Source organism: Lathamus discolor, chromosome 3, assembly GCF_037157495.1.
Source record: "Lathamus discolor isolate bLatDis1 chromosome 3, bLatDis1.hap1, whole genome shotgun sequence".
Taxonomy (NCBI): Eukaryota; Metazoa; Chordata; class Aves; order Psittaciformes; family Psittacidae; genus Lathamus; species Lathamus discolor.
Genome location: NC_088886.1, coordinates 7,097,114 through 7,115,101, shown reverse-complemented (window position 1 = coordinate 7,115,101; position 17,988 = coordinate 7,097,114). Strand labels below are relative to the sequence as shown.

The window sequence follows — 17,988 nt, the reverse complement described above, 5'->3', positions numbered from 1 at the left end:
CAGAAGTGCTGTCTGCAGTGATGATAAATCCCAGTATGCTGTTACGCAGAACACTACAAATCTGAGATTCCAAAAGGCCTGATCCCAGGTGACTGTGAATCTTCATACACTGCTGCTGATCACGAGCACTACAAACAGATAAACTTAACAGAGCCAAAGATATTTTGAACCCTGTTATAGACACAAATAGTAGATAGTGCTGCCTGTATCATAGTCTGGAGAACTCGTACATTTTTTAAGTTTGGAAACCATGTGATTTGAGTGACCTGAATCTTGTGTCTTTCATTTCTGTTCTAACAGAAGCAAAAGTTGACAGATCCTCCTGTAAGTGCTGGGAATAACACCTCCAGTTTCTCTATGCTTTCATAAGACATGTCTGAGAAGTGATGGTGTATGTACCATCACTTCTCTGTTCTACTCACTGCATGCTGCTTCTGATTCATCTGACCCATCGGGACATTCTTCTTCACCATCACATTTCCACCTGGCTGGGATGCAGTGGCCGTTGTCACAAGTGAAATCTGACTCAGCACAAGTTTTCTTTGCTGCAAGGGAAAATAAAATGCATTACTTGGCATGAATATACACAGTGCAGAAGAGCTCCATTGCATCCGACCCCATAAAGGGCAATACTGATTGCTCTGTATTAAGAAGATTAATTTCACATTCAACATTGATTCTTCATGACAGAGTCCAACAGGTATCAAAGATGGGCACTCCTCGCTAGAACTCTTACCCCTCCATTATTTAACATGGATTCACTCCTTATGTCTTTTTCCAGACATTCAAAAATCAAAGATACTCTTTTTCAAAACAATTTTCTAAGGCTTTTGCTACAAAAGGGCTGCTGCCTACACAGAACTGAAAGTGTGCTGCATAATTTACAGGCAGGTAAGACAGACAACTCTCACCTTTGGAGTACTATAACCTAAATAATAATGTTTTTATCTGTGCAATCCATTTGTGGCTTTGAAGTACATCCGTCACCATAGTAGATGATCATAGAGCACTCCTCCAAACACTAAAAATCATTTCATTAAATGTCAACCACTCCACACTCTTTGCTTTGTTTGCATTAATCTAGGGCTTGAAAAAGATGCAAGACATGAGCTCAAGTGATTAATTGATCTACTTCTCTGTGCCAGTGGCACAGCACCACCAATGCCCTGTAATATTAGTCAGCATCTTCCCTCTGCAGCGAAATAAAGCTGCCTACAGATATCCAGCCTCTTCAGCCCATGGCTTCAGTGTCAATGTCATCACCAATCAGTCACTGCTCTTGCAATGGTGACTTCAGTAGATTTTCTGGATTGAACAGCCATGCCTTGAGAGTCATGAGCAATGGCTCAGGCTCAGTGTTACCACCTGTGAAGTGCAGGACTTGGTGGCTAACTGGTATCTACCTTTGTTGGTGACCAATTTACCTGGGAAGTGTTGGCAGTGAAAACAACTGTTTCTCCCCTCTGCAAAGCTGCTCACAACCTAACAGGATCACAGGAAAACTGAGGTAGTAAAGGATCTCAGAAGGTCAAGTCCAGCCTCCTGCTCAAGACAGGGTCAGCTCTGAAGTCAGACCAGGTTACTCTGTGTTTTATCCAGCCTGATCTTAAATCACCCCAAGAAGGAGACAGCACAACCTTGCTGGGCAATCTGCTTGCCTGCCCTCATGGTGAGGTTTGGGCTTTGTAGCTATTCCCTGATATAAGCCATGTGCACACATGATTCCTATATCAGTATTTCTTTCAGCAAATATTTTCAAAGCATTAAACACCACAAATAAGCCTCTAGGAACTAATCTTTTATTCTCCTTTTTTTCTTAGATGAGCTGCTGTCAGGGAGGGAACACATTAAGTATCATTCATGTGCCTACACAGGAAACAGAAGCATCACTGTGTGAGGTACTGGAAATGTCTACATGGCCAGAACCAAGTACTCCCTTTCCACTACACAAAACATACAGCTTCCCTAAACAGGCACCCAGCACAAAAACACTGCAAAGCATCACTAAGCGACTGTACAATCTCTTAGGATGCACTTTACAAAGAGAACATACATTTACTCCACTTCTGTTGCTGAATGAGTCAGACTTTGGGGAGGGGGAGAAGACAATTTTCAGGCATTCAGAACCAGATATGAACAAATATAGGAAGAAAACCCAACCCCATATAGGCCAAGAGTTTTACAGGAGACCGGTCATACTAAGAATCCAGTCATTGCAAAGACATTGCACATCTGTTATTGGGGGAAAAGACTTTCCTCTTGAACATCTCTGGTTAGAAACCCAAAACTTGTGAAACCAGCTATGATGCATAATTTTTGGTGTATTTAATGCAAATTTGGTTTCATTAGTTTGTTGTACTTAAAAGTCAGAAACTCTGACCAGATACTGATGGGATATGCATGCATAACTGAAGTTGGAGCACTGTGAAACTGTGTGGGTAAAATGTTAGTGTCTGTTCTGAGGGGATGGTTAGGGCAACTACAAATGAAACAATCACATCTTCATCTGGACACCAGAGACCAGTATAATAATGGAGACATAAGAAGCTTAATTTTTAAAGTGTATTTGGTTTTATACTAGCCCTTTCAATGTCCCAATGTCTTGTTTTTTCCCATAGGAAAACCAGCCTTTGACTTAACTCTTTAGAGATCAAAACAGCTACTTTTCCACCTCAGTATAAACCTCCTCCTTTTCCATCAGTCCGGGACTGATCCCTGTTATTTCTGGGACACATGGTTACAAGCATGAGTGAGGGGATCAGCCGCAAAGAGAAGCATCAGGCATCCCCTTCACCATGGCCAACCTGCTCGCAGCAGATGGTGGCACTGATTGCTTTGTTCCCCTGACACTGCTCCGGCAGCACAATTAATAGATTGCCAGGATTCACAAAAGGGGGAGAGGAGCAGCATCCCTGCCAGTCCCAGGATGTCATTTGGAAGGTGTTAATGTGGTCCCCCAGTGCGGCTCCTCTTTGCTAAATGAAGCTGGGCACAAACCACTCCTCAGCAGTGCCCGAGATGGAGAGTCTTATCCCCATCCGCAAGCCCACCTGAAGGTCCAACAGCCCCGCGTCAGAGAAATAAGCAGGATATAAATGCATTTGGTCCTTTGTTTGAATCTAAGCTGTCCAATCTCTAAAAGGAACAGGATTAAAGGAGGTGGAGCTCAAACCTCTGATTACTATATTTACTCCTACAATTATTTTTACTCTTTTTATTATTTACACTTTATGTACTATATTTTATTTGTTACTCTTTTTTACTACTGTTACTCTCCAAACACTGGGGCACGGCCATGCAGACTGTCTTAATCCCAATAAACTCTGCTTTGTGTTGCAATCAGCAACCCGAATTCTTCAAACTGCGAGAACACTGATGCACTGTCTCATTTCTCACCTCTAATACAAGTCTGTAATCACTTTATTCCCAACCAGATTCACCTTCTGGCACTCACTCGTCATGTCTCTGGGATCACAACACAGGCAGGGAGCAGTTAATTAAAATATCAGCTCTCTTTTTCCTCCTTTTGCTGTTTCAAGTCTGATACCGTTTTCCATTAATCTCCCATGTTATACATCTTTCTTCTATCAATTCCCTATTAAAATTTCATTGAGGTTCACACCATAAGCTGACAGCGGTGCATGAAGATATAAAATAAATACATCCCTTTTAGACAATGGGGAGGACACAGGTTCATTTTACGGTTTCACCTGGCTCAGAAATAGCCAAGCAAAATTAATTGTTCCCCTGAGATCCATTTCCTTTGCCGTAAGCAGCCCAGGCAGCTCCGTTCCCATGTCTCTTCCCAATGAACATAAACAAACAAGAGTCAGCAGTCACAGCATCCCTGTGCCTCTGCTCCTCGGGGGGCAGGGGGGAGGGCAAACTGATACCTGGAACAAGAAAAGAGGCGGCTACTGAAGCATACACAGAGCCTTTCATCTTCTTCCCTGCTTGGATGCAGAGAGTGACACCAAAGAGACTGCCTTTCTTTTGACTCTTGCTTGATTTGCCTGTGGTACCTGCTTTTTCCTTCCCCACATCTGCTGCTGGACAGATACGTTGGGAACTCCAGGGTGGAACTCAGTGCCTGTACAAACACGGACTTTCCAAAGGAAGGCTTGGTCAAAGGAAGTCCTTCCTGCTTCTCTTCACCCAGGAAGAAAGTCAAGGTGGGGAAAAAAGGGTTCAGCTTTATCCTACCATGACAGAAAAACACCGCAGCATGCCGATTTTTAACCAAACTGCATCAAACCAACAGTCCCTCATTCTGCAAAACATCCTTTTCCTTTCATTACTCACATCCCTTTACCCTGAAACTGCAACTGAAGATTCAGGTCCATCCCTGCAGCAAATTAAACGCAAAGTTCCCAGGGCGACTGGTTTAGAATATGAACATTTATAGAGGGAATTCATAAAAAAGCAATCACCGGGGATATGTGTAATTGGACTGGAGGAAATAAACATACACAGAAAGGTGCAAATCTTGTACTGCCTGTGAGCGGGGCCTGCATAATCCAAATGTGACTTCTAGCTCCTAAAAACACCTCTCTGAAAGGTCAGATCATAGAATCATAGAATAGTTAGGGTTGGAAAGGACCTCAAGATCATCTAGTTCCAACCCCCCTGCCATGGACAGGGACACCTCACACTAAACCATCCCACACAAGGCTTCATCCAACCTGGCCTTGAACACTGCCAGGGATGGAGCACTCACAACCTCCCTGGGCAACCCATTCCAGTGCCTCACCACCCTAACAGGAAAGAATTTCCTCCTTAGATCCAATCTAAACTTCCCCTGTTTAAGTTTTAACCCATTGCCCCTCGTCCTGTCACTACAGTCCCTGATGAAGAGTCCCTCCCCAGCATCCCTATAGGCCCTCTTCAGGTACTGGAAGGCTGCTATGAGGTCCCCACGCAGCCTTCTCTTCTCCAGGCTGAACAGCCCCAACTTCCTCAGCCTGTCTTCATACGGGAGGTGCTCCAGTCCCCTGATCATCCTCGTGGCCTCCTCTGGACTTGTTCCAGCAGTTCCATGTCCTTTTTATGTTGAGGACACCAGAACTGCACACAATACTCCAGGTGAGGTCTCACAAGAGCAGAGTAGAGGGGCAGGATCACCTCCTTCGACCTGCTGGTCACGCTCCTTTGGATGCAGCCCAGGATACGGTTGGTTTCTGGGCTGCGAGCGCACACTGAAGCCGGCTCATGTTCATTTTCTCATCGACCAGCACCCCCAAGTCCTTCTCTGCAGGGCCGCTCTGAATCTCTTCTTTGCCCAGTCTGTAGCTGTGCCTGGGATTGCTCCGACCCAGGTGTAGGACCTTGCACTTGTCGTGGTTGAACTTCATAAGGTTGGCATCAGCCCACCTCGCTGACTCTAAAGCCAAAAAGGTATCTGAACCTAAATGAAAGGTCCAGGATTTATTCTTTCTTCCTCTTTCTCATAAGCCTCAACCTCCTTACACTGCCCTCACAAGCCTATTTAACCTCACTTAACTTTTGTCTCAGTTCTTAGAGGCTTTATGGGGCAAGAACATCTTTATAGTTACTCTTTATAAAATACCAGGACCTGTGATTCCATTTCCGATTCATGCCTCTTCTTTACTCCTATTTTGCACATCTGTAATACTAAGCAACACACCACTCTACAATAATTTTATTGCTTGCTAATTTCAGTGTGAGCTGAAAAGCACAGTGAACATATTTCCTCTCTTATCACCCACAGTTCTGTGAGCAAAGCTGTAGCTGTTCAAGAGCAGCAGTGATGTAGAAGGACATACAAAGCACGTTTTTGGATTACAACTTGTAAAGGACAGTTATAATAAAGATCCCCCAAGTGAATAAACCCCTATGTAGTAATAACAGACTCTAAACACAGGATTTTTAGATTAAGGGTTTTGTTCAAACCCTAGGTTGTGTTTCCAGATGAAAAACCAGGCTGATACAAGTATCCTTGAGTGTTATTACACAAAGACACTGCAGACTGTGCTCTATCCCCATATTCCCCTCCCAGTAACTGCTGGGCAATTTCCACCTATTTTGAAAGGGGGGAAAGACGTGGAGAAGAAGTCTGCTCCTCTAAGTTCCATAAAATCGGTAGCTGAACAGAGAACAATCAAAATTACAGCTCCACAGAGGGAAAGGAGGGCAGAAAGCAGCCATTGGACTGGTCTATGGCAGGTGTCACCAGCCAGCTGGGGCTGTGTAGCTTCTGCACCTCCTATCCGAGGTAGGTTTACTGCAGAGGGAGGAAGGCAGCTAGGGATTAAAATACAAATAACCAAAAGCTGCAGACACCAAACCCATTGAAAACTGGTTTCATTTTTTCTGCTATTCCTTTGCACAGCTCCTATTTTAACTTCTGAAAAAACACCAGATCTACTGTTAAACTGTGTATCTGTTCTCATTTGCACCCACTATTCAGCCTTCTTGCAGAAACTAGTTTCAACCATGCCATTGTAGAAAGAAAAGAAAATGAAGGCCGCACAATGAAAGTTTTGCTGTGATCCTTCTGCAGATGTAAAATAGCACAACCCTGTAGGATGTGAGAATGGGAAGAGAACAGTAGGCCAGAAAGAGAAATTGAAATTCAGAAAACAGGGTCTTCATTTCATGTTGGAAAACTTCAATGGTACCTTTGATCAGTGACATATCAGAGACACTGACGAGACTCCACATGAGAGGAAGAAAAGCAACAATGCATGAGTTCAGGTGCTTAACACAGACCATCGCCATCAGTCAGCCCTGAGAGGGGCCAACTGCAGCTTGAAGTGTAATACAGGCCACAAGCTGCCTCCTCCCAGAACGAAATACATCATTATTCTGGCTCAACTCTGCACTTCCTAAGGACCTCAATTAATCCAGTCTCACAGTGAGCAAAATACACGCCAGATGAATCATTTGCTTGGCCCAAGGTGGTTTTCTGCTTACTAAGAGAAAGGTAGAGGCTGGGTGCATTATTCAGCTCTTAAGAGAGATTCTGGACTACACAAAACTTGACAGCAAAGCCATCAGCAAAGACATCTTTAGTTTGTAACCTCAAAGATCATCCAGCTCCAACCCCCTGCCATGGGCAGGGACACCTTCCACTAGAGCAGGTTCCTCCAAGCTCCTGTGTCCAACCTGGCCTTGACCACTGCCAGGGATGGGGCAGCCACAGCTTCTCTGGGCACCCTGTGCCAGCGCCTCAGCACCCTCACAGGGAAGAGCTTCTGCCTAAGAGCTCAGCTCAGTCTCCCCTCTGGCAGGTTAAAGCCATTCCCCTTGTCCTGTCACTGCAGGCCCTTGTGAAAAGTCCTCTCAAGATTTCTTGCAGTCCCTTTTAGGCACTGGAGCTGCTCTAGGGTCTTCCCTTAAGGAGCATTCCCTTCTCCAGGCTGAACAAGCCCAGCTCTCTCAGCCCATCTTCCTGCTGCTAAACTAACATGGTACTGATTTTGCAAAGGAGGAAGCATAACGTTGTGTAGGACGATCCACCCTGGTGTGGGCTCCTGGTCACAGCAGGTGGGCAAAGAACACTCCATTCCCGGCAATATCCAGCTGCCTCTTCTTAGGCACCCAAACACTGGGCACTGGGAGCTGGCAGCACCTCGCTGCCAAGTCCTTGGCATAGGAAGTCCCCCCTACAAGCAGCAGTAGATAAGATCCAAGAGCTGAAATGTCAGGAAATCCTAGCAGGTGTGGACTGTCGAGTCCTTTTAGTTTTCAGACAGTTAAAGACACCTTGAAGCAATGAAAGGGAATATTTAAACACTCTCTGAATCTGGCCACCTTTTTTTTTAGCGCTGCCATCCCTGCAGGCTATTACATTTCTAAAGCAAGATTAATCAGATCACCTCAAACAGCCGCTGCTCAGACACAGGCTACGGTCTCCGATACTTAATGCATAAGAAACACATTTTAAAGCACCTTCTCCCCAAGACCCCCTGAACCAGCCCCAGAAAACAGCACTCAGTTGAGAGAAGCCCAGTCAGAGGGTTTGGGGCTGTTTGAAGCTGCTATCACAGTAACCAAAACATGAAGCTACTGAGTCTAAAATAGCCTCTCTGATCAGTCAGATCGATTAAAGAAGAGATGTGATTTTTCAGTAATATCAAAGGTATCAACCTTTGTGCATTTACATGGGAATATGTGTAAGCCTATTAATCAGAATTATTTAAATACCTTTTCAGCATTTCATATATAACACTGAGTTTTATGTGAAAATGGCAGCACCTTATTACAAGCTAAGGAAAGCACAGACCACTGAAACAACATTTGGTTTTGTGTATGAAATTAAACTGACTTCAACCAACAACCACATGCCTTCATTGCTAAGTTTACTCATGTAATCAAGGCAAAGCCTAATAAATTTTTCACAGGCTGCTGCTGTCATTTCAGACTTCAAGAAGGGGCTGCATGCTCAAAAGGTGCTCTGTTTTTTTGCCTGCCATACAAGTTGGTTTAATGAATGCAGTGTTTGTTCCTACACACCAGGTTCCACCAGCAGGAAAAGCAGGAATTTCAGAAGAGAATTTGAGGACAAAATGACCATTTGTGTTGGTGAGCTCCTTCAAGGACAGCAGGCATCTGTAAAACATGATGCACGGGTCTTGAAGCTAAGTTCTCCTTCGGAGTTCAAAGGCTTAGGCGGGGCTCTGGGGCTTTGTCTTGGGGAGCTTCGCAGCTGGGAACTGCACGGGCAGAGCTCAGGCACTGCATCACTTCAGAGGAACACGCTTCACACTGCTCCGGGCAAGGCTCCCTCCAACATCTGCTCCCTCCGTTCTTCCTTCAGCTTGCTTAGGTTTTTTTAAGATCCACTCATAAAACATCAGTGATCTTTTAAGCTGTACAAAGCCAGGCTCTGCAACAATTTTCTCATCGCTATTCTCCAGGAACCTGCACCACCTCAGTATTCAAGTCTCTGGAGTTTTAAAGAACAAACAATCAAACATCAAACCTATACGAAAGTCAACCTACCTCCTCCACCATTCTACCTGAAAGGCGAGAATCATGTCCTTCTGGAGAGGAAGGAGCAAAGAAGGGAGAATTTTTCCTACTAGCATCGTATATACACTCCCAGCTCTGCTCAGGAATACGCTGACAAGCCTGTCCAGCCTGTAGTCACCTCTGGGTGCCACCAATCAACCTTAGGGCGATGTGGCAAGTTGTCAGGTGTGAAGAAGTCCCTGCCACTCAGTGTCAAAACATGCCCACTCTCAAAACCTCACTGACATCCTCACACAGCGGCGATAAGGAGGGTGGCAAGTGTACAGACAGGGTCAGGCTCCGAAAGGGAGATTTTTATTATAGTAAAGTTTATTCAAGGTAGCACTGTATGAAACGACTATCAGAAAGCTCCTCTCGCAGAGATCTAAGAACTTGAAAAGCACAAGTCATGCATGTCCTCAGTTACCTGTACTTGAACACAGAGACATTAAATGCCACACCAGAGGTCATGCAGCAAATCCACGGCATGGCCAAGGATCTGACCCACATCTTTCAGCCACACCTGCCAGTGTGGTTATCTCAGGCTCAAGCCAGAATTTCCTCTTTATGGAAAAGAGCAGCCATCACTCTGCCGTGGAAGTTGAACGTGTTTCCAGAACTCCATATTGCTGCAGTCATGACCTCTTCAAAGGATTTGGTATGCTCCGAGTTTCCAGTTTGTTTCTAAATATTTCTTTGACTAAAGCTCATCTGCACTGACTTTTGCTGACAGAATTGCCAGCTTTGTCTGTCTGCTCTCAGTTTTGTTTTGCTTCCTTTTAACAAGCAGCAAGACACAAGCTCTTGGGTGGCACCTACACGTATGTTATTTCACAGTGAAGGGCATCTGCAGTTCCTCAAGAGGCACTTGACATTATTCTGTCTATTTCTGAGAATTAATACCAGCGGCCACATTCTACCCTGATGAAACATCACCGAAGCCCATGAATAATTATTAGCCTCAGCAGTCTCTGCGCAAAATAGGGACACAGATGTTCTCATGACACTACATGATGCTTGTTTTCCATCTAGGTTTATAACCTTCAGCTTAAGTCAGTTACGTGCCCCAGGGAAGCACCTGTAAGTTCCATAGGATGGTCGCAGAGATACAACAATGTTCCTGCACAGAGAAGTGAGAACACTGTAATGGTAAATACTTCTTGAGTTAGTCAGAAAAGGAGAGAAAACAAGAGGCTAAGACATGTAAATGCAGGTCCTTCCACTAGATGATGCTGAGAAGGAATACAAGGAAAAAATTCTTCCCTGTGAGGGTGCTGAGGCGCTGGCACAGGGTGCCCAGAGAAGCTGTGGCTGCCCCATCCCTGGCAGTGCTCAAGTCCAGGTTGCACACAGGGGCTTGGAGCAAGCTGCTCCAGTGGAAGGTGTCCCTGCCCATGGCAGGGGGTTGGAACTGGATGAGCTTTAAGGTCCCTTCCAACACAAACCAGTCTGGGATTCTATGAACAGGAGAGCCTCCTCATATAGACAAATTTCCGCTCTGATTGGTGTTAGCTGGCGGTAACAAAATCTCCAAGACCAGTGGAAAGGATAGCAAAGAACATCCCCAAAGCCTGAAGCATTTTGCCTTGCCTGGGCTATGCTGCCAGATCAAAACACTGCACAACACTGGAGTTTAGAGATGAAACACCATGTTGCAGAAGTTGCTTTTCACATCTTGGACACAGTATGTAAGTTCTCATTGTCTGAATTTAGTGAGGTTAAAGCACAGCAAAACAAAACACGGCGCCTTTGGCAGAATTTCATGCTAAGTTGCTACAAGTCAAGTTTGCAGCAGGAGGGAAATCCAGGAGTCCCAAACTCTGTGTAGACCCAGTCACGACAATCCCACGTCACGCTCTCTCAGCAGTTGCTTGATCTATACTGTCTTTGGGGTTAAAATAGGGCATTTCTGGCAACCCTCTACCCCTGGCCACACATTTACCACCTCACTGCAGGCATCTTTCATAGCTGTGTTATGTTTTGCAGCCCAGGTCACTTGGCCAACACAGGCTGAGAGAGCACAAACCACGCTGGAAGCAGCAGCGATTCCACCTTTCAGCTACCTTTGCCACTGAAAGCAGAGCAGCGTGCTTACACACCGGGAGTCCCCAAAATTGTAGGCAAAGTCAATTCTTCTGCAGCTCTAGCCTTAAAACAGCCAGAAGAGAAACATGTACCATGTAAACCCTGTTTTGCAGGACTTGGAGTGGGTCCAGGCTGAACACTGTTACTACAACTGTGTGGGAAAACAGTAACCTGAGATTTACACCTGTGAGCTCTGTGCGCTTAAGCGTGGTAAAACATACAAATAGGACATTCCTATGAACAAACATTATATAGTCTCCAAAATGTGTCAGCTGCCAACAGCCTGGGTATCTCTGATCTGTGATATAAATTATCCAAACCTAATGTCATACTGGAAACTCAGCAGAACTCGATGCAAAACTCAATCTCTAACAAAACAAGAGGGTAAAAAGGAAAAGCAGCAAAGGCTCTTCAAGAATCAGGATCGACGACCTAAATCTCGAGGACTCAATCCTCTGGATGGCTTTCTGTTGGTAGGAAACAGGGAGAGGGGACAAGAGAAGCAGACAGCAGATCCGAGATGACTAGGAAGATATCGCCGGTTCTGTGCACAAATATATGTGGGTGGCCAGCAGGGAAAGGCAACACAGGCCTGTGCTCCCGATTAGGTAATTACATGTGTAGTACCACACCTGAGCATCCTGTGTGGAGCCAACAGCAAGAGAAATTAAGCTGTTTCTCTGCTTGGTTCTGCTGCATTTATTTATTATTTCTTTTTAGAAGCATCACTGCAGTTGATGTCACTTCTATACATGGTCCAGTTGCTTAACATTGGATCAATGTTTGCTCTTGGTCTCCTGTTCCTGCTTTAATCAATACATTGCAGGGTGAAAAATGCAAGAAATGCTCTATTCGGTTAAAACACCCCATGTACCACGGTTTCCTTTTCTGGGAAGCTAAAATACTACCATTAAAATACCCACGGCACAGTCATGGAAGAATGAAGAGTCAATAGCAATAAAAGGAGTGGGGATTTTTCTAAAGACTTAATCCATCGTTTTCAGCTCTATCCTCTTTCTCATTTGCTTTGTTTTCAGCTCAATTATGGCACATTTTGGAATAAATTTGCTTTGTACAGTTATTAAAGTTCTACTTTCTGACCATTACCCCAAATTCTTTAACTGCTTCAGACTTCAGAAATGGAGAATGGAAAGTAATAATGGGTGTGCCACAGCAGAAACAATACACACAGAGAACTCCTGTGCCATAATAAACACTACTGAAAAGCATCTCATGTCATAACAATACGTATGACATAGGAGCTTGCATTGAATTAACTGGGTAACAACACAGGATGTCTAAGATGATAAAAAGGAAATTCAGACCCTAGTTCTTAATGATCTTTAGACAGACCAGGGCCACAGATGTCCCTATGCATGTACCTGTGAAGATACCTCTTCTACAGCTCTGTTAGCCGCTCTGTAAAGGAGACTTGAATTGCATCCAATGACTAATTCGCCAGGAATCTTGCTTTTTAAGGCCGCTGAATCAGAGCTCTGGGAATTGTAAGGGATCGCACACAAAAGCATTTTCAGAAACGTCTCCAAACCCAGCATCGTTTCAGACTGAACAGCAGGTTCATCCTTTGATCCAAGTCTGTTACAGAGGAACAGCGCCAAACACATGTCTGGTAATATTCTGCCAGGAAGCACGAGCGGATGGGCTCTTGCATTACATTAAGTGAAGTGGTCAGGTTATGAGTTAGGCATCGGTCATGTAGTTCCTCCATTCAAGCACAAACCTCTTCACCCATCATCGAGTGTTGTCAAATGCTTTTGTGCATGGCAATATTAAATACTAGTACCCTGGGGATGGGAAATGAATAGGCACAACATGGAAATTATGATGCATGCAGCAATACCCTTTAACCTATTAACAAGTATGACCAAGATTACTTATTCTGAGCTGTCTAATCATCAAGACAAGAAGACATCAACAGCTACTGTGTCACACTGACAGGGCCTTCAATGGCAAGTGTGGTTCAAAGGTCCATAGGAAACACAAAAAGGCTTTATCTTTTGATGTAAAGAACAAAGCTACCATGTGGCACAGCATCACACATGCAATTAGTCAGGAAAGTTAATACAGCAGAAGCAGATGGTGGAACCATGTCAACATTTTTAGTGGGCACATGTCCCCTTACTCTTGAGTTGCTGTGAACTGAGGTCATGGGCAAGCAGCAGGCAGATTGTCAATAAACTGGACCACACCAGGGATCAGCATTACCCTTTTATCTACCCATCTGAGGTACCTGTGTGCTCCCTCCTCCACTGGCATAGCTCCCATCTTTCACATGCTTCCTCTCCAACATATCCCCACACCACAGGGTAGCACATTAGCATGGTGGAAACTGAGGCAGAGATGCAGTCTCTGTTCCTGGCTGGAAGATGCTGACAGGACAGGGAAAGGCATTAAAAACCATACCTCCAGTGGCCCTTACACTGCTCATTTCTGCAGCTAAATGAGTTACCAAATGCTGTATGATTCACTTGTACAGCACAGCTACAGCACATGTCACTCTAAAGTACTTTGTATATTTACAAAGAGCAATGGCTGCTCTGATGGTTCTCACCTGCCAGTCCTAAAGCTCCATTAGCAGAGGACAGGACAAAAGGCTTCTTGTTCACCCCCAGTAGCACTGGATGCACAGAAAATGTAAAACCCAAACCAGAGGGATCACACAAAGAAATACAATCCAGGAAACATTGCGATTCCTATGACTTTGAAGTGCCAGCCCTGCAGACTTCAGACAAAGTCTCCTCTGCTGCTATTGTCAACCAGTTCCGCCCAATTCCCCAGCTCTGTACCTCGCAGGTTTCAATAGTACCCAGGTGAGGATGGCAGGAGCTTGCAGCTCTCTAAATCATTTAATTAAAACAAAATGAACAATCAGCAGTTAGTGAAGCTGCATGTCTGCTCCAGCCACTACAGCTGCCGAATTCTGCAGCCCTCGGTCCAATCTGATTTCCTCTAAAGCTCCTGGCAGCCCATTACTTAAAACGCATTATTCACAGCTTCCAGTGGCTGGCAACCATGGGATGCACTTGATGGAATTTATGCAATTATGTACAGCCAGTCCTGGTGACAGGCTCCATTCTTGCTCTTGCTCTCCTCTGCTCCCACACTCGGCCGTTTCCTTGCCTGCAACATGTCCACGCGGCGCCGTTCGGCTGGGGCCTGCCATGGTGGGATCGGCTGCCATGGAAATGAGCAGGAGGCAACAAAGGAACCACGAGTCTCTCGCTGGAGATGGACGAGTTGCGAGGCGATAGTGCAGGAAAGCCAAGACAAAGAGAAACCAATTTGCCTGCTGCCTCTAAACAGAAACAACCCTCCCTCTTTGTGCAAGGAGATGTTGATGAATAGAGATTTCCCCTCATTTAGAAGACCAAGCCCCTTGCAGCCAAATGCAAGCAGGCTAGGTGGATGGAGCATCATGCCTTTGGTCCTGTGCAGCGGTCCATCTGTTAGTACTTTGTGGTTTACATCAGTAATGAGATGATCCCAAAGCAGACCCAGAAGATGTGTAGTTTAACTTATTAAGCAATCCTCACATCACTCATACAGCAGCAGCAGCTGCAGACATATCTCTACTTTCAGAAGGTTTTCTTTCTTTACTCCGTTATTAAGTAGTCAAGCTCATCAGCAATTCCCTTGACTTGGTAAGAAAAAAGCATCTTAAAACATACATTAGAAGGTATGACTGAAAAGCATACAAAGTCTACTGTGTCTTTGAACTGATTTCCAAAGATGTATGGAGGGGATTAAAAGCAGCCCTGTCATAGAGGACCTGTGGGTACTGGTGGATGAAAAGCTGGACATAACCCAGAGGCGTGCGCTTGCAGCCCAGAAACTCAACCATGTCCTGGGCTGCATCAAAAGCAGTGTGACCAGCAGGCTGAGGATGGGGATTCTGCCCCTCTGCTCTGGTGAGACCCCCCCCTGCAGTCCTGTGTCCAGCTCTATGGCCCCCTGTCCTGGGTTCAGCAGTAGCAGTCATTTTTCTCCTTGGTAGCTAGTGCAGCGCTGCGTTTTGACTTTCGGCCTGGGAACAGAGCTGGTAACACAAAAGTTTTAGTCTGACCAAGGACATTCTGAGCCTCATGCTCTGCCAGGGAGGAGGGGAAGCCGGGAGGAAGCAGAGACAGGACACCTGACCCAGACTAGCCAAAGAGGTATTCCATACCACAGTGCGTCATGCCCAGAATGTAATGGAGAGTTACCTGGAAGGGCGAGGACTGCAGGGTTGGAGGAGGTATCGGTCAGTGCTTGGTCGGGTGGGGCGAGTTATTGGTCGGCTGGTGTTGAGGTGTTGTATTCTCTCTTTCCTTGTTATTTCCCTTATCATTATTATTGCTGGTGGTAGCAGTAGTGATTTGTGTTATACCTTAGTTACTAAACTGTTCTTATCTCAATCCATGGGAGTTGCATTCCTTTCGGTTCTCCTCTCCATCCCTCTGGGAGTAGGGGGAGGGCAAGAAGGCGGGGAGTGAGTGAACGAGCTGTGTGGCTGGGTTTAAACCACGACACCCCCAACACAAGAGGGACATGGAGCTGCTTGAGCAAGACCAGAGGAGGCCACAGAGATGCTATGTGGGCTGAAGCAGCTTCGCTCTGGAGCCAGGCTGAAAGAGCTGGTCTGGTTCAGCCTGGAGAAGACTCCTTAAGGGGAGACCTTAGAGCAGCTCCTGGTGCCTAAAGGGGGACTATAAGAAAGATGGGGAGGAACCTTTTAGCAAGGCCTGTTGCAATAGGACAAGGTGGAATGGCTTTAAATTGAAAGAGGGAAGAATTAGACTGGATATGAGGGTGGTGAAACACTGGCACAGGTTGCCCAGAGAGGTGGTCAATGCCCCATCCCTGGAAACATTAAAGGTCAGGTTGAACAGGGCTCTGAACAACCTGTTCTAGTTGAAGAATTCCCTGCTCAATACAGAATGATTGGACTAGATGACCTTTAAAGGTCCCTCCCAGCCCAAACCATTCTGTGATTCTGTATGTTTTATGAGAATAAAAGGAACAAAGTTCTACAGAACTGTGAACTTTTTAGTGCTTAAAGAGTCCCACATGAACACTGCTGAAAGACTGAATACCATAAGCCCAACACAGCCACACATATAACCCTCCCACTGATTATTACTTCCCCCCCTCCATGTGCTTCTCACTCTTGGCTTTTTTTATTATGAGGCCAGTGACTTATGTAAAACCTGTGGAAGCCATATTTAATGAGACGTAAAAAGGAGAAAACTCTGTGAAACTAAGCTGCTATCAAAGCCTAATAGCTTTCTTCCAGCAATACAAATGTGGATTTTGGCCTTATTCTCCTGTGGTTCACGCACAATAGGAAAGAAAGGCAAAAAGTAGAGAAAGCATTTCTTGTGTGATGCACAAGCAGCTCTGCAGATTTCAGCAATTCCGAACACCCAACCTGCCTCCACTGTGCCCTCAGCTGCTGTGAGAAATGGCTTATCTGCTCTGAAGTCACTGCAGCTACTCTGATTCAGATTAGTCTAAAACCCTCTTTCGCCAAGATGTATTGCAGTAGCGCACTGCCATTACTTAGGTGCAGATTTAAGTGTACTACAGAAGAGGTATTTTTTTGCCACAAGAAGCCCACAAACACAGGGGTTTGTATTGATATTTGGCTGCTGATTAAGTCTTTTGTCACTGTGATTTCCATAAGAACAGCTAGCAAAGGATTTATAGGGTATCAGTGACCATGAAAACGCCTCAGATGTCTGCTCTGTTTTCTCTTTTTTCCAGCATTGCCCATTCTGTACTAAGTCCTTGTAGGTGATAAAAGTACCGAGGCTTTCTATCCAGAGCAGCCAGAATGAAACAGCAGTTTTCAACGTGAAAATCAGCAATGTGTTTTAGACTCTTCAAAAGAGGAGTTTCTTAAAGCCTAGCTGTTGAGGATGGAGTCCTAAACTTGTGATACCAGTAATTTTCTGGGTGCCCATACACTAAAACCATTAATCTAAGGGTACATTTTTAATGCAACAGGATAATGTTATTACTTTTAAGTTATCCTTTTAAGTCTGTTACCTCACACCCACAGGCAGTACTGTGTGGCTACCACTGCAGTACAGCAAACGATCTATAGCCCCCAGCTACAGTACCCTCTAGAAACTAAAAAGTGACATCAGAACGAACAAGTGAGATTCAGGGGTGAGAATTGTGCCTCCAGAAGGAGGGACAGCATTCCCAAACTCAGCCTGTCAGAAATGAAGGAACAAACTCATTCTTCTCTGAACAGCAGCACAAGGAAGACCTTATGAAGACTATGGCTACAAGGTAAAGTTAAAAGGTTCAGCTACCAAGTATCATCCAGCCTGTCACCACCAGAATTGGGACCGGTGAGTAATACCACGACTAAACTTCCCCTCTGCAAATGGTTTCCAGTCACCTAAGTGTTACCAAGACAACTCCAGCGACCAGAATACAAATCACCTTTGGGGTACCACCGTAAACTCTGAGTACTCATCAACTCTGCATGCAAATTTACATCACAGCAGTTTAAGTGACAACTGTGTAAACAGCAGAAACTATTAAACTATCACAGGAGTCAATGGTACTATAGTCAGGAAAAATGTTAGTGGAGGCAGCAACAAAATGGAGCAAAAGGAGGAGGAGACACAGACTAAAAAGTTCAGTCTTGTAATTCATGAGTGCCAGGCAAAGATTTCTCATTCCCTAGGAAACCTCACTTTTTCTTTGACTTCTTGTCCTGGATATCAACTATAAATCAGTCCCAATGTTGGGACTTTATGTGGAAGAAAACCAGGCAGCTTTGGAAGTCAAGAGATGCCCAGTTGCAAACAGCCCTGGAGCTATTTCCATTGTTCTATTTCTGACAACTGCAAACATAAAAAAGATGAAAAAGAAGAAATGTACCTTTTTATGCCTTTGGCACCTGTGTGTGAGGCC

General features: G+C 45.0%; 1 protein-coding gene across 4 annotated transcripts in view; it reads right to left on the bottom strand.

The window, feature by feature from the left end:
• Window positions 1–17,988, bottom strand: part of LRP8 (LDL receptor related protein 8) — a 197,112-nt gene that overhangs the window by 77,327 nt on the left and 101,797 nt on the right. For all 4 annotated transcript variants that reach the window (XM_065673311.1, XM_065673312.1, XM_065673313.1 and 1 more), the window contains one exon: window positions 423–545. In XM_065673311.1, coding sequence (XP_065529383.1) covers window positions 423–545 — 123 coding nt within the window. The remainder of the gene's footprint in view (window positions 1–422; window positions 546–17,988) is intronic.